The sequence below is a fragment of the Aulonocara stuartgranti genome, assembly GCF_965226115.1.
Source record: "Aulonocara stuartgranti genome assembly, chromosome: 22".
Lineage (NCBI taxonomy): Eukaryota > Metazoa > Chordata > Actinopteri > Cichliformes > Cichlidae > Aulonocara > Aulonocara stuartgranti.
The window spans coordinates 16,289,475-16,311,579 of NC_138957.1; the positions used below are offsets into that span (position 1 = coordinate 16,289,475).

General features: G+C 43.1%; 1 protein-coding gene across 5 annotated transcripts; it reads right to left on the reverse strand.

Moving 5' to 3' along the window:
• Nucleotides 1-592: 592 nt before the first annotated feature.
• Nucleotides 593-20,784, reverse strand: igf2bp3 (insulin-like growth factor 2 mRNA binding protein 3). Of its 5 annotated transcripts, XM_082522464.1 has the most exons (16): nt 19,991-20,784; nt 18,947-19,007; nt 13,227-13,275; nt 9,860-9,911; nt 9,599-9,662; nt 8,646-8,924; nt 8,392-8,526; nt 7,906-8,028; nt 7,643-7,778; nt 5,702-5,833; nt 5,450-5,518; nt 4,331-4,453; nt 4,125-4,199; nt 3,789-3,920; nt 3,584-3,697; nt 593-3,285 (listed from the first exon to the last, which is right to left on the reverse strand). In XM_082522464.1, exons 1-16 carry the CDS (start codon nt 20,163-20,165, stop codon nt 3,172-3,174), a joined length of 1,833 nt encoding a protein of 610 aa, XP_082378590.1. In that variant the 5' UTR covers nt 20,166-20,784; the 3' UTR covers nt 593-3,171. The 5 variants fall into 5 exon arrangements, with proteins under 5 accessions (XP_082378590.1, XP_082378586.1, XP_082378587.1 ...); XM_082522460.1 differs by lacking the exon at nt 5,450-5,518 and having other exon boundaries at nt 19,991-20,780; XM_082522461.1 differs by lacking the exon at nt 5,450-5,518 and having other exon boundaries at nt 4,331-4,450; nt 19,991-20,779.
• Between the last annotated feature and the right edge of the window lie 1,321 nt (nt 20,785-22,105).

Genomic DNA, 22,105 nt, shown 5'->3' on the forward strand with positions numbered 1-22,105 from the left:
AGGCCATTTGTCACATATCCAGTTTAACCAAGGACCTAACACCCTCAGGATCTGCTCCGTCATGGAAACCCAGACCATGAGCAGGTCTGAAAAACTCCAGCTACAGAGTCAGCAGAGGCTGACTTTTACACACTATGCACCGCAGGACTTTTTCTAGTTGGGGTTCCCAAACACTTTGTAATATCATACTTAACTGTAAAAGTTAAAGCATCCCAGTCATCTTAGAAGAAAATGCATTTGTGTCAAATGTTTTTCTCCATTTTGTTTTTCTTTATTTAGAGGCATTTGACAAGTGGAGCTGTGTGTGAGGGGGAGGTGAAGGGGCACAAGCATTGTTGCAGAGGAGAGAATATCAAGCTGAAGTTTGATCACTTTTACAAAAACTCAGGCCCGGTCCCTCATCTGTCCCATACCAAGGAGGATGTTCCACGTTACACAGCCAAGAAATGCTAACAGAACAAAACAGCTACCGAATCAGCGAGTGTAACATCTGAGAAAGACAAAAGGGGAAGAAAAGAAAAGAAAAAAAATACAGGACTTTTATCTATCTTGAAGTCTTACAAATCAGAAACAATAGGCAGGCCCTTTATCAAAAAAAACAACTGTATTGTCTTGTTTTAGCTACTGAATGCAAAAAGAAAAATTCAAGCAAAAGTTCACATGGAAGCCACACCACCAAAAATAGAGAGCAGAAGGAAATAACTATTGTTTCGAGGATTTCAATTAAAGTCAAGACATGTATATATTTATAAACACTGGGGAAAAAAATTGATCACTTGATTCTTCTCAATTCTAAAGAGTTCATGATCTTAGTTTTTAATCTTATCTGGGGGAGGGGAGCGTAGAGGTGTGGAGAAGGGTTAAATTCTGACAAATAGAAGAATGCCTCTACTTCAAATACATTTCTAAAGAGGTAGATCAAAAATAAACTGGAGGAAGGGGGAAGTTGTGGGAAGGGTGGGTTGGCAGGGAGATGGGAAATGTTAGGGACTTTTTTTTTTTTTTTTAAAGTATCACTTGTGCCCCTCAGTTAAGCACGGTGTTAGGAAGGCGCGCCCAAATAGAAAGTGTTTGGGGGACTGAGGTATCAGTGCGCGCTGGCGCTCAGTGGGGGCAGGGCTGGGTGCCTAGTGCCACAACAACCCCCCGCCCCCTCAGCTGAGGTAGACGGCGTTCTACTGTGGAAGCATGGATACACTCAAGCACTTTTACCACAATCAACATATTTACATTCGGCATGGAAAAAAAATAAAATAACTGTATCTTTATGTTTTTGGATTCCTTTCCTTTTTTTTCCCTAAAATAAACGCCAGTCAGGGTTCACCCAGTATGGTCTGTGCGCCTATCCTGGCTCGTTATTCCCTGTAAGCATAACTAAATGAAACATCAAGTACATTTGCGGGTTACAGAGACATCCTTTTGTTTAAATCATTTTCCTTGAAACTTAAAAAAAAAAGTTACGTTTGCATCTATCAGTGTGACTCCCCCTACCCTCACCAGGCAGTTAACGACATCGACTTGATGGCCTTGCTACAAGGGCCACTCTGAAATGACAAAGCTCGCTCTATATGAAATTAAACCTAGTGGGGGCTTTGACCTCGCTAAGACACTCGCCAACAAAGGTGGCAGGAGGCCTGGGAACAGAACAGACCACAAACACATGCTCTGCTGACTTGAGGGCAGCTACAGGAAGGACCCCATTACAGTATTCTCTGCAGCACCCTGACCACAGCCCTCAAATAGGAAGGTGAAAGGAAATTTTGACAAATTAAAGTACCATTATCATTAACTATGGTAATCCCCCCCCCCCAAAAAAAAAAAAATTTAAAAAGAAAAATTGCATTGCTGCAGTCATGTACGGTTGGCATTATTTGCATGTCGTAGTTGTTTTGCACTTCTTTCTGAAGATGGTGGACCCTCAGGGGAAAAACTGAGGCGATTTTCTCTATACTTCTGTCAGCCGCCAGCTGAGGGGGCGCCAACTCTTGCTCCGGGGCTGCTATGTACAAACAGACTTTATGTACAGGGTCATCTTAAGTCACACATACACATGTACAATGCCACCTAAAGCACCAGAGTTGAAGGCAAGGTCAGTTGGCAGCTGACCAAAATTTTAAATTTTCTTAAAAAAATAAAAATGTTCAAAGACTATCAGCTTTATAAAGTATACAAAACACCACAAAGCAAAATAAAAAAAGAAAGGAACAATTTTTTTTCATATATATAATATCTTTTCTCTTCTGAGGTACTAGATCCTGAGGTAGTTAAGTAAAAATGCATATTTAATTGGTTTTCCTGGGCAGCAGCAGTTCGGCACCATTTCCCTGTGTCAGTCGTGGCGCTGCCCTCAACTCTAAATATATATATATTTTTAATATAATTCTTTTTTGTTTATAGGTCTATCTGTAAAATGCATCCCAATTTATAAAATGCCACTTATCACAAGGGCAGGACGCCCCATATAATTCACCCTTTCAGGGGTCCTGTCCTAAAACAACCCCCCCTTAAACATGACCCACACAATCTGAGCCAACCCCCCTCCCCACGCCCCCTCCCCAAATAAATCTTTCAGGTGGTCCAAACAGGACCTTGATAGCAATGCCTTTTTCCATTCCAGAGAAAACTCATAAGAAAGCTTCACCAACCAATTAAACATCAAGAAAAAAAAAATATATATAGACCAGGTGTTCGCTAAATCTGAAGTCAACCAAAACATCTTGTCATGTTTAAAGTACAACACCAAGGCGGTGATAGGAGGGGGCGGGGGTCCTTATTTCTTTGCGTTTCTAGTGTAAAAAGAAAACAAAAAAATACAAGTTTAAACACATCCTTTGGGGATGAGTAGAGCGGTTGAGGGGTGCGCACTTGTGAGGGCAGGTGACGACGGTGGGAGCCCTCAGGAGTACATTCTCGCAGAGATGCAGAGAGGCGGAGTGGGTGGAACTTTTAGAGGCGCAGGGTCTCTCTTTTTTTTCTTAAATCAGCTATGCAGTCCCAAGTAAGACGAGGGGAGGATGTTTGGTTGGGCTCCAACAACCTTTAACCCCTGAGATGAGCATTAGGACCCACTGCCGTCATAGTCTTCTCCCCTTCCTGGACTCTGCTGCATCTGTCCTTCTGTCGAGTCTTCTTGCAAGATTCGGTCACCGTTCCTCCAGGTCCGCTGGATGTTTATTTCCTGCGTGGCATTGGAGGTTGGGGTCCAGATGCAGGCTTAAGCTGCTGCTGCTGCTGCTGCTGCCTCCTCACCTGGGCTAGGATCTCCTGAATCTTCCTCTGGGCCAGCTAGGTGACAAGAGGAACAAGTGTTAAGCTAAAACTGCCGAGCAAAGCATAAAATGAAGTGTACAAGGATGCCACGCAATCTGCCCTGAGAATGCTGACCTCCTGTGCAAAATGTTAGACAAATAGCCAAATTTAGTTTTTTTTTTAATCAATTTTGGAAGCATCTCAGCGTGCATAACGTTGTTCTTGTTATAAATGGAAATTAACTGTATGGCTACAGTGAAAGGCAAAGAATATATAGCAGTTTATTCAGTGTCAGAAAAACATGCCCAGAGCACTTTTCTTTTATGCAACTCACCTGGCATGCAAAGAAGTGTCCGCTGATCTTGACTATAACCTGGTCGTTCTCATCAGGCGTCTGGTCCCGGGGCACCACCACTTCTGCACAGGTCAAGTTCTGCAGTTCGTTTACCTGCACACACAGATCAAAACTAACTCAAAACATTTATTGGGGGCAAAAATATAAACTGAATATAATTCGGGCATGAAAGAATCTAGATTACCGTTTTCCCGCCCTTCCCAATAACTCGTCCAGCAGCAAAGGCGGGAACCTTGATATGCGCCTCCAGCTTCACCTCTTCCTTAGGTCCAAAGAAATTCTCTTCTTTTAACTTGCCAAAGATTCGACACTGAGCCTGCAGTCAGATGTGTTCAAGCACAGGTTAATCCTACCGAATTAGGTAAAAACTTCTTTCAGAAATACTTCTGCTCCACTAACACGCGAATAAATAAAATCAAGATAAATGCAAACTTCCGCTATGATTAAATAAAGTGACATCTTAATTTTTAATCTTAGCATGAGAGTTTAATGCATTTATTTGGCTGTGAACGTGCAACACCTTAAACTGAGCCTCTGGTGGTCCGACAATGATGACCATCCTCTGCTTCGCATCCATTCCTTCTGCAGGGGCGATCTGAAAGAGGTCATTAAGAAAAAGAAACTTCACTTATGCTCCAGTTCCCATCAAATGAAAACGGGAAGACGGCAAGCATCAAAATGTTATCATTGACATTCAGAGTCTCTACCCTCCTGTCAATCACTCACCTTGATTGAGGCTCCGGCAAAGTGTGACAGTTGTTTGATGTGTTGACCCTGTTTTCCAATGATGGCGCCCACTGCAAGTGCAGGAATGAACAGGTGAACAGTCTCCGATTCTGGGTGTCCCTGCTGGATATAAACAGCTTAGTACTACTGCGACTAGGAGAAGATCGCATGCACAGACCTCCCCCCCCAGAACATTTGCTCAACTTTCAAACACCAACGCGCAAATGCCAACAGTCGATCTTGTGGAAGCTGTTAAACTCATTAAGTGTCATCGGCGCTTACACCCTCTGCTTGAAATCACTGGTTGATCAGAAGAGGCATGTTTGCCCCCGCAGCAGTAAACGCAGATGCTACCGTTATTGTCCAGTGGGGTTCCTACTCATTACTGATCAGCATGTTCCCAAAATCGTTGGGTGTTTTTGGGAACGTGCTGCATGCTCAGATTGGTGTTAAAACATTTGGCAAACAGTTGCACACCGATTCTGTTTACAGAAGCTATAGTCCGAGTTGGCTTAATGCAAAGGTTTACCGTTAGATGGAACTTGTTATTTTTTGCTAAGGAAAAAAAATAAAAATCTCAAGTGGACAGTAATGTTTAAATAAGCTATTACACTATGGAGCCTTAATGCAAACTGGACCAGGAAATCACCAGTCTCTAGTGCGGCTGACTCAAGATCTGAAAGGGAGGTGGTTGCACTGTCTCCCCCCCCAAACAAAAAAAAACAAAAACAAAAAACAGAAGAAGTAGTACTTGTTGGTTTTGGAGCGAGTCCAATTTTCCAGTCCATGTGCCAGCTGAGGGCACACTAACAAGTTGCTTTGGCAGGCTACAAAATGTGGAGAAGGGCTGTTGATTCAGAGGATGAACTTGCCGTTCAAACCTTCACCTTCCCTGACAACTCAAATGTCATTTAGCAGAAACAATCTCCTGAAACTGATCAGAGAAAGACAGCCTCCCTATTCACTTCACAAACACACTAGGAGCTGCCCAAATGTCACAAGAGGACAAAGTGGATGCAACCCCCCTAAAAAAATAAATAAAAATAAATAAACTCAAAACAAAACCCCACAGCAAGCAGCCACAAGCCGTGCAAAGCACTTTGGGGATGGGCAACTTACAGCAAGGGACTGGCTACTCGCTGACAGCATAGGAGCCCAAAATGGCCCTTCACCCCCATAAGGACTGCACTAAAGGGGAAAAAAACAAACATGATACCGAGTGGCTAAAGACAAAGTCTCTACTCTAACAGATTTCACCAACCTGACCCAAGGAACCAGCACACCAAGCGTAACAATTAAACATGGGCTGCCCTGGATTTGTGTAATGTAGTGTATGCAGTAAGCACATATCTGCAAGAGTGTCTCACTTACTCCAAATGATGAGCATCCACTATGGGCTCCGGGAGGTGTGATATTGGACATGGAGGGACCCATGCCTGTTGCTGTAGTGGGGAACAAACCTAAAGCATTCAGATTCAAACCTGGAATCAAGTTGGATTGGAGCTGCAAAGAAAGGACAGCTCTGTTAGCAATTCACATCACCACCACATGGATTATCTAACCAACACTGCTATCACACATGATCTCTGGACAAAGGGAAAATACACACACCCCCCCCCAGGAAAGAAAAAACAAAAACAAAAAAAACCCTCAAGCTTTAAGTTTAATTTCTCACAGCAGGAAACTGTCTCCTTTAGATATGCCTGCACTACTGGAAATGCTGCTTGCAGCCTGGAGGCAGAACACTTCACACCCACTCACTAGCTGAGCTGAAAGATGCACTGGACAATTAACCACGCTACATCACAGAATTTCTACTACTGAAGTGGACAAGTAAAGACTTCCAACAACAGCTGCCATCAAATCATATTCGTGTCTGCACATGCACCACTTTAGGTAAAGAAAACTTAAAAAAAAAAAAACTGACAATTTTCTGAATTAAACATCAACTCCCGAAGCAAAAAACAGCTCGACTTCAGCTGGGACTTTTGCAAACCCTGGACAAGCAAAATGAATCAAATTGTGAGCCTGAAGCATATTTTCTAGGACAGTCAGAAAATCTCAAATGAGGCATTGTCCACTTGGTAAACAACCGCACAGTGCAGCTTCTCCAGCTTTTTTCACATTCCTTGTAAACTCAGTTTCAACAGCTAAGAAGGAAGACTAATGGTACAGTCCCTCGCCACAATTTTATGGGGTTTCCCCCTCCCCAATTTTGATGGAAAATATATAAATAAAGGCCAAGGAAAGATATGAAGGGGGGGAAAAAAGAAAATCAGTTTAAGTGTGCTAAAAGATTGACTTCACTTATTGGTATTATTTTGATATAGCTCAGTCTTCATGTACAGAGCTTAACTGGAATAAATGTATAATTAATGAGATCATAGAAGGCAACTTTACACGCAGATTTAAAAAACAAAACAAAAAAAAAGAAAATCACAGCAGTGTAAGAATCACCTGTGGTTTAAAACCTGCTGGCGAAGGCTCAAAATATCAAGTGCGTTTTCCCATTAGTTTACATTTACATGACCTGCACCTCTTCCCAGTTACGTTGACAGTTTGTTTTTCCATGAATGGTTTAAATGTGTAACGTTTGAATCGTGAGATGGGATTTCCTCCTCTTCCTTTCAGAAAAAGGGAGGTCCAGCTGATCCCATGCTAAAAGGAAGCAGTGATGCACCTTTCCTTAGCCTTCAAGGGAATTTCCTGGAGCTGTTATGATTTCCACAGACACATTGGGGGTTAGTGAGCTCTGCTAGGAAACTAAGAAAAATTTCCTCTTCACCCACAGGAGTAGCAAAAAATAAAATAAAATAAAAAAAATAAAAGTATTCCTTTCTACTGATTTCACAATACCTGACATGTGGAAGTGTCTTTTGTATTGAAGACTTAATACATAAACAAATAATAAAACACTAAAAATGTACACGTATCTTTACAAGAAAACTGAGGATGAAAGAGTGCCATTACACCATGGTAGTTTCAGATCACTCCCGTACATGTAAACGTCACTGTTCCAGTTCCTTGGCAGATTAATTTGTTATCTGATTTCTTGATTTTATGTAAACCCTAATCACAGAAAGTATCCTGGTGACTCTAAGACCTGCCAGAAAATCCCCACCTCCCCCACCCGGGGCCTGTTTAATGGCCATGTCTGGCCAGTGTACTTGAAAGCCAAGAACATTAACAGACCATCTACGTCACTTTTAAAGAAACCGGTCACATTTATATTTACTGGAACAAAGTTACTTCAGATTTCCCCTTTGAAAAAGTGATTCATTCAAATTTTAATTTTTTTTTTAAATTGCTTACGTTCATAGCAGCCATGTCACTCTCATAGGATTCCCTGATCTTCTTCATCACTTCCTCCTCAGCTTTTGCACATGCCTCAATGGAGCCCTTTACTGTGATGGTCCGTTCTGGGTTGTACAGGGTTAGGTCCTGAAGACTGGACAGAATAAAGGTTGGAGGTGCATTAGAACTTATTGTTCTAAGTGTGGTGTAATTTTATAAACCAACCTCACAGACTGCAAACTGTCAATAGGTAGAGTTTCAATGAACTCTTTGCAACTTACGGTGAGATTGTGATCTTGGTCCCCGTTTCCTGCTCAATTTTCTTCAGGTTGCGTCCTTCTTTACCTATTAATCTTCCCACAAAGCTGTTGTGTGCAAGGATCTTTAGTGGGATCTCCTCAGTACTGTGGGAAAAAGAGGTTGCGAAGTCAAATGAAAAACAAAATCTGATACAATCAGTTCTATTACTTTTCCTACATGCTGCAAACAGACAGGGCTGATATATTTTTAAGCAAAGCCAAGATATGACGTCTGAACTCGTAAGAAGTTAAAAATGGGAGCCATTATAGGGGCGTGGAAAGCTGTTTTTATGAAGCAGCTTTGATACGATTTGTCAAAGTGATTTATTTATAAAATTATAAATAACAGCATCACAGTTTGCAGTTATACCCTCATTTTAGTTCAGTGTAACAGTAGATTCAGCCAAAGGTTAATAGGTGACAAAACTGAACTAAGGTACACATTTACTTATTTTGTTATAAACTCACAACTTTGTGTCAAGGGCTTCCTTCTGCATGATGTCCATGATGGTTTTGCAAGCGTTCGAACAGCCTTCAGGGGTTGAGTGAATAGTGATGGGTTTCTCTGCAGCACCTGCATTCTCTTTTCTGTGGATGTCAATCCTGACACAAAGAAAAGGCGCTCATCATATCGCTGCTCAACGGCCAGCAGTGCAGAAAAGGAAAGGAGGACACCGCTGACGTGCGATGCCGAGTATAATTCCTGACCTCCGTGTACGTACTTTGAGTGGGTCTGTTTGGTGATGTTGCGGATAGTCGCGCCCTCCTTGCCAATGATCGCTCCTACAAACTGCGTGGGAACCAGCATGCGTAGCGGGATGTCTGACTGCACTTTAGGCCGGGCGCCCAAACCCGGAGAGCCAGACCGAGGGGGTCCGCGGGCATTAAAGCCTCTCCGGCCCCCTGCTGGAGGACCCTCTGGTGCCGCCGTCTCATCAGGGATGTAGGACACTTTCAAGGTATAGTTCTCCATCATAGATCCATTCAGCTTCTCCATTGCCCTGAAAAGAATTAAAGATGTTGGCATGTTAACCTCTCGATTGCTACCACCGAACGTTTAATTTAAGAGCAAAAGGCTTGCAGACATGGAGTAAAAAAACTACACAAAGCTTCAAGTTTGACTCTTCATTAATTGAAGAAACCAAAAAGCAGGTAGGGACATTTAAACAAAGAGGTTTTAATGTAAATTATTTGTGTCTTAAGAACAAGGTCCAAACTCAACATTCCCAGCAGGTACTGGGGATCTGGCCAAACGCCACCTTACAGTCATCCTGTCAGCACTCACTCCTCATTAGCCTCAAGGATTTAGATTTTTAATGAACTGATCAATTATTCCAAGAGACTCTTCCAACCACTCTTGCAGAGTAGTATGATACATGTACACCAGGGGGCACCAGATGGCCAATTTAACCCCCTCCATCTCCAACACACACACACACACACACACACACACACCCAGTTATCATTGCATGTCAAATTAAACTAGACTGGGTGTTGGAAGGAGGAAATCAGGTGCACTGTAAGAACACTTGACAGAGGAACTTGATGTGGTGTCGAACACAATGTGGGGGGGAGGAGAAAAAAAAAGGGGGGGAGCTTGAGCAGATTCATGTCAGAGGCATCAAGACAGATGAGATAGAGGTTAATGACGTGAACACTGTGTGTGCGTACTCACAGCCTCGCCTGGTCCTTGGTAGCATACCGAACATTGACAACTGCAGTCTCTGTATCAGTGTTTACTGTGAGAATACACAAAGTCAGCACACATCCAACAATGACGGTGAAAGTTGACCAACCTGGGTTACTCTAAAATTTCATTAGGAAGCTAATAAAGCATTTACTTGAAAACAATTGTACAGTAAGGAAGGATTTGGAAAAACTGATTTCAGTGCAGGGTGTGTCTTGTAACACTAGGCTTAATCAACAGCATATTTACCTTGTTCACAGCTCTGTACTGCACCATACTGAGCAAGCATACCATCCAAAACCTGAGGGGAGAGGGAAGAAAAAAATTAAATAAAATGAATAAATAAAAAATGAGTACATTGTGTCTAAAGGATTTGATCTGAACCCACTGGTGAACAGAAGATCATCCAGAAGAACAGGCCTAGCCCACTGCCAGGACATACTCCACCAATTCTGGACCCAAGTTCAAAGATGAGTTACACTGATAAATTCGCTGCTTCTTGTAAAAGCTTGTCAACTCAAATTATGACACTCCCTGTGGGAAGCTGGTGCCTTTCATTCTTTATTTTTAATTGTTTTTTTTTTTTTTTTTAAATAAAACATTTTAAATAGAAAATCTTAGAAACGCTGTAAAAGGCGGACAAAAGCATAAATTGCATAATGAAGGACTTGTTTGTGGGATTTATTTGAATAGTGGCAAATGCACCAGATTAAGATCATCAGCATGTTGAATCCACACATAGAAGAGGCGTGTTGGGAGAAACCTTAGCATATGCACATAACAGAAAACCCCACCAAGACCACGGGACTTCGTTTCACAGATGTGATCAAATGTGAGCGAGAGGAGGAGGGGGGAGCGAGCCGGCTCCCATCTGAGCTAAGACCTCCACCATGCTTGAACCCATGGCCACACCCTCAGGAGCTCAACCCCACTTTCTAGCCAACAGGACCGCATCCCCGCCTGTCCCACCTCACACCCCAACCCTACCAACCAGACTGCCTCCCGCCTCTCTGCCATCTCCACTCTCCATCATTGGCTGCTCCAGCACCGATACGAGTTCCCTGAAGCTAGGAGTTACTGGCTGCTGGCTGGCTACTCTGCCTGTCCATCTACAGAGTCTGGCCAATGGGAATCCAGGCCATTCAGGAAAGGGTGGGGTACATTCCAGCAGGAAACAGCAGCAGCTGGGGGAGGGGTGCGAGTTCATGCTACACATTCTGTGAATCAGCGCACATGGAAGGGAAGGGGAAACAGTCCAGGCCCACCCACTCACTACAGCTCGTGAACACGCTGCTACTCTCGCCACCATTCTCTAGCTGGAAGGTTTTTACACACACAAAATATGACCCGTTTGTCTTATCTACCTGATAAGATACAAACAAGGCCTTTGCATCAAAAGACCTCTTTCTATTCAGTTCCTCCATTCTTCTAAATCACCTCCCCCCTCGCTTTTGAGGGGAGAGGAATCTCCATGTCACCTTTAGAGAAAGCTGCCTCGCTACATAGGTACATACATACATGGGTGTATCTGGAGCTGGAGTTTAGGAACATGCGTAGGCAAAGCGAGCCCACCATTACTTACACAAAACACAAAACCCTGAGCGTGTCCATAGCCATTTGATCATACTGACTGAAGCAGGCTGAAATCTAAAGTCATGCATTAACCTTTACACTCTTGTAGTTCAGAACAGTGTGGAACAATTGTGCAATTGAACATGAGAATTCTCTTGTTTGGCTTCCATGGTCTTGACAAAGCAGATTTTTTATTATTCCTTTTTTTTTTTTTTTAATATATAAATTGCGGTGCAAGCACACACCAAGACAGCTAAACCTCTGCAGTGGAGGTGATGTAGCTGGGGGGAGGGAGTCACGTAAAGCCGTGTTAAAGCTGCCACATTCCACATGCAAGTGCGTAATTTTGACTTTAGATAAATTGCAACATTTTAAAGCTTTAAAAAAAAAAAAAAAAAAAAAAAATCACTGCCAAAGTTCAAAAATTTGCAATTTAAGCTCACATAAAAAATTTTTTAGGTGTGCCCAACAGATTAGTGTGTAAGAACGTGGAGCAGACACCAGTCTGTGTTTTGTTTTTTTAAATGCAGGGGGGGGAGAAACAAAAAAGAAAAAAAAACAAAAAAAAGGTGCTACGCATGACACACACACACATACTGTTGCTCAACAGACCATTTCTTTCCCCTACTAATCGGGCAACGGCCTTGAAGTCCTGACCATGTCAAAGCTCAACATTTCTATTGGTATTCATCCCACCCCCCATTTCACGTGTAGCTTTTGTGCAAATTAATTACGTCAGCTTAGTTTAAACCCGTCAGAATACTCACTTAACCTCATGAACTTATACATCTGAGAACAATTTTGTAAAATTTAAAAATCAGTTTTCTGAAGAATTTACAGAAGAGAAAATTTGTTTGGGGTTTTTTTGGAAGGGGGGTGTCTAATATATCAAGGTACACTATGAAACTCAAAAATCAAGTCAAATAATACACCCTGTTAAATACTACTTTATGTAGCAGCTGTCATTTTGGAGCTGAATAGCAAACACTAAGTCTTGAACTGTTATTTCAGACAATGCTTAAAATACAGGGTTTTTTTTTTACAGTTTAATGCAACAGCGTAATAAGCCTCAAATTGTGCATTGCGTAAAATGTGTCCAGCAAATTAAGATCCACCTCACTTCCATGTGAGCTTGCAACGCTAACCATCTCACAAACCTGACAAAAGCATTACAGATGTGTCTGTTGCAGTGGTCTGCATACAATTGAGCAAGGGCTGATTTTATTTTGCCACCTTTCTCAATGTCAGGTACTGATACCTGTAGCAAATAATAAAACTACCAATACCCACATGCATTGTATGTTTTAGACAAAGAAAAATTCACAAGTATCAAACAAGTAAAATGACAATTTAAAGGAAAAAAAATAATGCACTGCCATACACTAAAGGAGGACTTAAAGCCAGGCCAACCCCTGGGTTGCATGAATCTTTCACAACCCTTCAGACAACACTGATTTATTTTTAATTCATTTCCACTTTTTTGTGCAAGAACACACATTGAAAGTGAAAGCCTCATCACACACACACACAAACAAGCCCATGTGATCAGTGGTGAAGGACACCATGGCAAAACAATCAACTCACGTTTCCCCATTTAAAAACATCAGCATGCAGCTTTTTTGTTTTACAAGTCTCTGCGAGCAGCAAACGCATGTAGATCCAGTGCTACAAACATACTCCTGCCTGAGCCCGTCAGCATCATCTGGAGAGTCTACCCTCATTAAATCTTTTTTTCCCCTAAAAAGCCAAAACACCACAACACTCAAAGGTAGTGAAAATTTAATAAAAACAAATTAAAATCTCTAATCCCGACTGTCAACTGCCTAGTGACATTAGTAAGAGTCCCCCACCCTCCTTACCCACCGATACCGGTCAGTATGTTGCACTAAGCTACAGCAGCCAAAGTCAAACTAATCATCAAGTGCATGCTCAATTGAAACCCAAAAGGAGGCAAGGTAACTCCAGAGGCCACTAAACGAGAGCCCAGTTGGGCTGCCCCATGGTGCCCCGCCCTGGAAGCGGTTAGCAGCCTGTTAGCACTCACCTCCCACTGCATGTGAGGCGGGATGTTCCTGATCTGCAGCTTACAGCTCCTGGAGAGAGAACAAGAGGGAAAGAGGGTGAGGGGTGAATGGATAAAGAAAGTGAAGGTAGATGGGACAAAAGATGGAAGAGAAAGCAACAGCTAGTTAATAAGTGACAATACCAAGGATAATACAGAAGAGGTTTGTGTTTTGGACTAGGACTTATTTCTCAGTAAGATGGACACTGACAGAAGGTCTTTAATTCCACTCTAAACTCAGGTGTACTGAAACAGCCTGCATGAAATAGAAAGGAGAGAAAAAAAAAAAAAAAAAAAAAAAAAAGTGGGGTAGTTTAGTTTCGAGTTTCCCAAAATTCAAATTAATGTAACACACGCACACAATCACATACACCACGCCCTTCTCCCAAATTACCAGCTGTGTTACAGAGAGCAAAGAGTGACAAGGGGAAGAAGGGAACAAGAGGGCGGGAAAAAGTAAATCCAACAGATGGTGGTAGTAGTAAGATGCATCACGAAGAAAGCTGGGGGGGGGAAGAAAACACATCTACGCAACCTGACTCTAGCATGCATCCTATAGTACAGAATCATGAGATTTTAACAACTTCAAGTCTCAGACCCATTGGGTTTTTTTGGGTTGTTCCCCCCTCATCTCTTCTTACATCACACTACATAGGAAGACTCCAAAAAAAAAAAAAAAAAAAAAAAAAAAAAAAAAAAAAGGCACTTGCTCAGAGTGTGCATGCAGAAGACGCAAGTGAAGACAAACAGTTGAGTTTTGCATTGTTGCATAGGAAGGAATAATTGAGACAGAATTATTGCTTATGGCTCCCACTTTCATTATGTTTACAGCTGCATAAGTGTAGTGGTTATGTGTGGAGGTCATGCAGACAGTAGGCCTTCTGAATCAGTTACTCTAAGTTTCATAAGGGTCTGTCTGCATGTTGTGTAAAAATGTGAGAAAAGTACAAGCCACTCCAAAGTCCACTGCCTGTTGACACACACACCTAAAGAAAAGGCGTACATATGGCTTGGAGCTGAGGCATGCGCGCACACACACACACACACACACACGACGTGGAATGAAACCTTGACCCCAGACCAGTTCCACATCGCCTTTACATGCACATTATATACACGTCGCACATTATACACACACACAGTTCCGTGCAGTCAGTTTAGCGTTACGTGCACATTTTTGCCCCTTGTGTAAAGTCTAGAATTTCACTACATATTTTCACCCCCTTTTCTCTCAAATGTCCCCGAGCGCCTCTGGATCTACATGTACAGGGCAGATTTATTTTTTCTTTTCTTCTAAAAAGACCATTAACAGTGTGGTAGTTTGCACAAGATGGCACCTTTCAACATGCAGCATTGATGAACTCCCCTTTTACACAGTGAACTTAATTTTTAAGATCAAGATTCACTACACAAATTTGAAACTTTCCATACATGAATGTGCGCACACTAAAAATTGTACTGCATGTGTACAATAAGGCAGCGGTCCCTAACCCCCGGGCCTCGGACCGGTACGTGAGTCGTTTGGTACCGGGCCGCGAGAGTTGAGGCTCAGGTGTGAAATGTATGGTTTTCAGGGTTTTTAAATCGGTTTTCAGCGTTATTTTGTTATCGTTTTGATCATTAACTCGGATTTCCTGGGTCTTTTCACGTGTGTTATGAATAAATCTTTTTTTCCGTACCAGTTTTATTTTGTTGTATTTATCCACGACACATTAAAGGCCGGTCCGTGAAAAATATTGTCGGGCATAAACCGGTCTGTGGCGCAAAAAAGGTTGGAGACCGCTGCAATAAGGGCCATAAAGCTGAAATTACTCAACTTAGCCACTAGGACTACAGTCACACTTATAGGGGTACAATATATTTAGTACCACGCATTAAAGAAACTACTTAACTCTAAATGGGCAAATTGTAAAGAAAACTTCCCAAATAACTCCCACCAGGAATTTCAGCCCTTTCCGGCCCACTGTGCCATTCCTGGCTGATCTTGCAGCATCTCCCCACACATTTGGTATGCTCTGCATTGCGGTGGGAACGCCATGCGAAATGTGCAAATGCACAAAGCACTTCCAGTTGGATTAACCTATACCCACCCACCCACACACACAAGAAGTCAGCCAGGGTATGTGGTGGGGTGGGGGGGTGTGGGTGGTATACATTCCCCAGTCCCAGTCTTTGATTTGGGGAGGGGTGGGTGTGTGTGAGGCTGTGTGAGTGGGGTGTGGTATGGGGGGGGGGGATAGCCCAGTTTCAAGCAAGGGTAACAAGGGCCCTCTCTGCCCCGTGGGGGTGGGGCCCCGTTGCCATGGACACGGACAAGTCCACTGACAGGAACATGTAGAGCAGGGTTAAAAGTGGGAGGGGGAGGAAAGGAGGGAGGGCCAAGAGTGACTAGGGTTGGCTCGTCATGTGATGGCCAGGAGGAGGCCGAGCACCTTATTTACTTTCAAACGGACCAACATTCTACACATTCGTCCCCATTCTTGGAGCCCAGCTGAGACCTGTGGCCTCCTGATGGGAGACCGTGCATACAGGTGGTTTCAATAGACACGTATACACAAGCATGCAAATGTATACTACAACAGCGTTCATAAGTTGAGCAGAATAATGCTACATGATACCTGTAGTCATCTCCATTTCTTTTCCTCACTCATCCCGCCCCCATAATGAAGCACTGTACGTCAACACCATTGTTGACAGAGAGAAACACACGAGGTCTGTGCTCAACGCCCATCCACAGCCACTGCTTATTCAGAAGGCAGAGGTTCTGAATGACTGAACTCCACACAGTCTGGTTTCCACTGCCCTCACAGGCCTTACGTGCATGCAAACCATGAACCCAATAAACTACATTAATGCATTTGGATATATTGAAATTCTTGGCAGTTCCAGAGTTGAACAGTTAGAGCTTGCCATATGCGAAAAGCCATTATGCACCGATGTCTTTACCTCCAGATCTTACAGAACAGGTTTAAGAACAAGCTATAAGTGCAATGCCAGTCTGATTTGAGTCTAGACTGAGGGAGTTAGCATTTGCCTGCAGTCCAAGTAAAACAAGGGGCCACATTCATAATTCTCTGGCACCCCAACTCATCTTTTTCTTTTTTTTTTTGGAGGGGGGGGGTGCAGGTGGGGCCCCACGCTGACCCTGTGACCGAGAATTCTTACACTAGGAGTGATTTCTATAAGCAACCATGAGAAGTTTGAGTACTGTCTCAATTTAATTTACAATTTAAACCCAGCTTTAGAAACAAAATCACCAGTACTAAAATGTTACTAAAGAACTGAGTTTAAAGGAAGTTGTGTACATTTAAACATGCGTGTTTGATGTCGGTCTTCCTCTCAAATACACATACCCCACCCCCTTACAACCATGCCATTTTCTTTCTTCCAGTGCATGTGCACATATGTGCACGTGGGAATGGGCAAGTTGCATTTTTTTACGTTGTTGGAAAAAAATAAAAAATAAAAATATCCAAGTAGCGAGTAGAATTCAACCCTATACACCACCTCAATTTGGGTTTACCTGTGGTGCAATTGCATCATAGGAGATTTTTAAAACCATTTATTTATTAGTTGTTTTTGGGTTTTTTTTTTTTATGTCTACATACACAAATACATGAAAATATGAAACTAGGTCAGAGCTTTACACAACTGAATTTTTAAGCTGAAGAAAAATTACAGGCTTTCCACAGAACAATCGTATAAAGGAGATATTGGCGAGAATAAGTGAATGTTATCTTTAAAATGGCGGATTTTTTTTTGCTTCAAAAGACTTTAACACTTTTTTTTTTTAGGAAAAGGTCACGCAACGTAAAAAGCAAACGTTCATAAATTAACTCAAAGTTAAATAACCAAAAGCGCCGTGTATGTGCAGAAAATGAGTTTCCAATTAAATAATTACGTTGCGTTATACTGTTAATGCCTACAGCCCATTTTTTAAGACTCCTTAAGACAAACCCAATGTTACACCAAATGCATAGATCATAATTTTGGTGCCCCTTTGGTCACACGCGTGATAGAGGCATGAGAATACGCACAAAATTATTATTATTTTTTTTAATGTAATTGGGCTCTAACCTGGTTCGCTTGAAACTATAAAAATACCACATCCCCACAAACCATGTCATCGTATTCAGTGGAATCTGTATGAACTCCAAACTATAGCCACCCCACCCTTGATCCTCGTCTGCTCTAGCACTTCCCCCTTAATAGGTTCAAAGGTGATTGGCCAAGCCCCCCCCCCCCCCAGTTCATATTTTCAAGCTGGAGTGCAAAGAGGGGCCCCAGTGTCCGTGTGTGTGTTTGGTGTGTATGCGCGTGTGTGTAGCGTATACTCAGAATACTGTTCCCATTGACTGTGTTCCATGTAGCAAAGGAAGGGCACGTTTTTTTACCTTTCTGAAATGTGGCGCAAACTCTACTCGGTGTGCACAAAAACACAATCACCACAGCGTTTAGAGGGGACGTCTGAAGATCTGACGCAAATTCTCATTTAAGTACACCTGGTTTATTTAACCAAGCTACAATTTAGACCAACAGCCCACCGGGAAATGCTTCTGTGATGTCCACGTGGAAAATACATTTCATGTAAAGGTCTCGCGAATTCTGCGTTTGCTCCATTTTATATCCAAAACGCTTTAAATACATACAAGTCACGGGGAGCAGTTTTTTTTTTAATGCCAACGTGTTTCAGCAGGAATTTGTAATTTCAAGTGTGACCCATTTCTGCTCGATCAGTTAAACGTTGAGAGCAAACAATGCAAACCTGCAATACTAGTCAGAAATTGCCGCAACTATCATCAACCAAAAGCAATTTAATTCAGGAAAATGCTAATTTTTCACCAAACAGCATCGCCACCAAATAATATAAAAATACACACACCATGTCAAAAATGGCCCTTATTTTTAAGTCCACTGCACATATTCCGAGAACCACACAAAAAAAATATATTGTGCACCTTTGGAAATCATACACCGTACCGCCCAGTGTGGTTACGGGCGTCTAACTCTGAAACCATAGGGTTTTCGTGACTTGGGTCCCAAACCTCCCATTCCACTCGCGTTTGGAGTCCATCTCATGCAACAGCAGCACAATGTGCTGAGGAGGGCGGAAGCGTAGGGCAAACAAGGGAGAATGACGGGCAGATCATTCTCAAATGGACGACTTCACAAGGCCTGTACGCCTCAAATCCAGCCTGCACTCACTCAGCACACATTTCAGCCTGCACACTTTGGTACTCGCCCTGAGCTTTGTGCTTTAATATCGCCAAGAACTGCACATATACACTAAACACATACACACGAGGGAATGGAGCAAGCGAGGAGAAGACAACCATGAGGTGGTTTAACTCAAATGCACGACGGTTTTGGGAGCACCCCCTCAGTCATGGCGAGAGGAAGGAACAGAGCGCCATACGCCCCTTTTATTTGACCCCAAAAAGCATTCAGGGAAAAAAGAAAGAGGGGGGGGGGGGGGGTGATGGGCGTACGTATTTTAACTAAAATAAATATGTAAAGCTTGGCAACAAACACACATGCAGCATTATTAAAACACACTCGCACAGACACACACGAGGTCAAAGTAAAAAAAAAAGAAAAAAAAAAAGAGAGTGTGACGAGGAAGAGAGGGTGACTACAATTTAAAAATATATGTGGGGCTTCTACGAGTTTAACCAAGCACTATTTAATAAAAACCCACGTACCTTTGACGTTTAGGGACCGAGTGCTCCACTTCGAGAACTTTTCCGTGAAGTTCAACTTTACCTTAAAAAGAAAAGAGAAATTTAAATTAGCAAAATACAGCTACGTTAATTTCATTAACCACATGACATCTCGTGTAGGCCTCCATACTGCTGAGTAAACAACCACCCCCCAAAAAAAGAAAACAGGGGTTAATGTTTACTACTAAAAATCCAGAGAAGCATACATAAGCATGACTGCGAGCTGGATATTTCTCGCATAGGAGCACAAATTGTTCAAAGTGTGCGAGCCACTGGTAGCACGAGGACAAATGAGCCTGACATTAGCACTATTCGTAAAAATAGTGAACGAGTTTAGCTCAGCTGTTACGTGTTCTGTAGGTGCACGCTTAACTTGAAATTAGACAACAAGCCGTGAAGGGTTGGAGTGATTAATGTACAAAAAAAAAGCTAAATGTGGATTGCCTGCCTGAGTTTGTGTTGGCCAAATGTAGGCCAACACAATTAAACCACCTGGTGTGTCAGCATGGACGAAATGGCTTCACAGTATAGCGAGTGGAGGCTGTTGGAGAAGGCCTGTATTTTGAAACCTGGAGAAGAGTGAAAGTTCCAGTAGAAACTGGTGAAAGCGACGACACATTACTCTTCAATCGTGCCAAGCTCGGGCTGTGTGATAGAGCTCACAATAAGGGTTCACTTCACGGCTTCCACAACCCCCGCTCGCTGCCCTGAACGGACATAACGCGCATTGCTCACACTGAGCAGTTTACTCTAGCATTTTACCAAGCCACACTCAGTCAAATTACAAGGGCAGAATTTCACTCAAACCTGGGGGAAGCCATTTGTGTGAGCCCCACGGTGTCAAAAGGCCAAGTAAAGGTTGTGTGAGAGAAAGAAACGCTTGGATACACCCCCACCCTACAGGACTACATGCGTTTCTCATAGGGTACCCCCCACCACCAACACCAGAAGTAAAGCAATCTTCACACAATTGCAGCAGTTTGGGATAATTTCCTAATAGCACCTTTTTGCCCCAGATTGTCTCACCTGAAAGAACATCGATGGCCTTCATTGCTGCCTTCTCGTCCGGGCAATCCACAAACGCATAGCCAGTTTTGACAAGAAATGGACCACTGTGCGGAATCTTCCACTGCTCAAAGATAGTTTCGAAGTCCTCCTCGCTCGCCTCTGCGCTTACGTTGCCAATGTATAGCTTATTCATGTTCTGCGCCGAAAGGGACAATCTTTACGCTGAGGGAGAGATAGTTATTTGCTCTCGCGGATGTGCAGTGTTTGGAGTAGCCTAAATCGCCTTTACTACTACGGAGTGGCTGTAGCGTGCTTCCCGGTCGTTCAAGCCACAGATAGATTTAAACTGGCAGCCTCACGGTGCGTTTGCGCTCCCTCGCCCCTCTGTCTCTATCGCGCAATAAATAAATGCTCAATTATTAATCTCGTGTCTCCGAACGATGGCGGGCTGGGTGAAAAGGAGGAGAAACTACTTTGTGTCTTCCTCCAAACCCCTTGGCAAAGAGACAGAGAATGTCACACACGGTAAGGCTGGCGCCCGCCTCTAAGTCTAGAACCTAGAATAAGAAGAAGAAGAAGGGGGGAGAGAAAAAAATCCTCAGCTATTCCGGCTTTTTTGAATGAGCCACGTGTTCAAACTACAAATCAGCCCACACGTGAGGAATCCCAATTGCTCAATTAAGTGTTTGGGATTGGGGAAAATTGCACGGGAGTCTGGGGTGGGGACAGCAAAGGGGAGTGAAGAAAAAAAGGAGGGGAAGAGTGGATTGGTGTTGGGAAAAAACCTGGCGAGCTTTGTGCGTAAAGGGATTCCGTGAGAAACTAATGTATCTTTACTAGAATCACATTCGTGTGCCTTTCTCTGCACAGCCTCGACTCTCATTGGTCAAATGAGGAATAGTAAAAACGGCGGTGCGCGCACGCACGCCCATAGCAGGGAGACGCTGATATTGCGAGGGCTTGTGCGCACGGCTGTGCTAAGTGCGCTATATTGGCGACACAACGGATGGAAAAGGGGGTGGGGCCACTCATAAATGATTTTTTTTTGACACCATATTGTCAAATTGCATATAGAGCGCATTCAGTTGTACGTATTTTGAGTGGGGAAAGGTCCTGTGAAACTCCTTGGGCCCTCACGCATTGTGGGAATGACACGTAGGCTACTACTCTCCATGACGGCATCCATCTTCTGAGTGGAGTGGAGCCATGCCCTCTCTGATCCACAACTCAAAGTCCAACAGCAGGCCCCATTTGTTCTTGGTCACGTCGAGGGGGTATCTTTGGGCGAAATGAGTGCAGCCACGCCATTTGTTTTGTCGTCTTTCGGGCTGTTTGGCACAACTACGAAGCGTTGGCCATGTGGAGCGAATCACACATGGCGAATCCTCTCTGCTATACCCCAGCATGGATTTGAATTTACTGAAAGAGGGAGGGGTCTCCCACACCAATGTGCCCCTAGCGTACTATGTAAAGCAAAGCCCAGTTCAATCACGTGTGGAATACGTGTCTTAAAACATTACACAACTGTCTGTAAGATTTTGTAAACCATAGGCAGAGGTCGACAGTTTACGAACGGGTCGCTCCACGGGTCATTTCTGCATGCACAGGACTAATTGGCAGATTAATCCATGCCTGGCGATGTCAATAGGATGATATATTGTCAGGGCACAAAGTTTCAAAACACTAATGATCCCCCAAAGCGTAAATTTATAAGCACATGTACAGTCAAGTACCACAATAAATTCTGCCTTTGTGCAGGGTATAGTTTGCAGTGTTGCTGAACGTTACTGCAATATACGGAGAGCATAATTCAGCCGCAGTGTCTGCCAAAATGACTATAAAATTGAATCCGTGCCCCTTTAAAGCAGTTTGAGAGAAGAGCTAAGTAGAAAACTTTTATGAAGGTAGCATTCATTTTATAGCATTAGTTTCAGATTTATGCACCAAACAAGCTGGCACCCAAATGCATCTCTCTCTGCATTATAATATTAAAGTTCAGCTTTAAACCCAGCACCTTTAAAGCGAGGCTTAAACTTCATCACGTGTTCAGGAGACGCGACACAGTATACTTTAGATATGTGCTGCATGGATCTATTTTCTTTTCAGGATCGTGTGTGGGGATACAGGAGGGCA

Excerpts from the sequence above, each read along its gene's own strand:
- igf2bp3 (XM_082522464.1), bottom strand. The coding sequence starts at position 20,165 with ATGAATAAGCTATACATTGGCAACGTAAGCGCAGAGGCGAGCGAGGAG. Across the intron at positions 5,834-7,642 it reads GTGACATGGCTGCTATGAAC|CTCCAATCCAACTTGATTCC; the intron begins GTAAGCAATTTA and ends CTTTCTTTGCAG. Across the intron at positions 4,200-4,330 it reads TTGCCGGAGCCTCAATCAAG|ATCGCCCCTGCAGAAGGAAT; the intron begins GTGAGTGATTGA and ends GACCTCTTTCAG.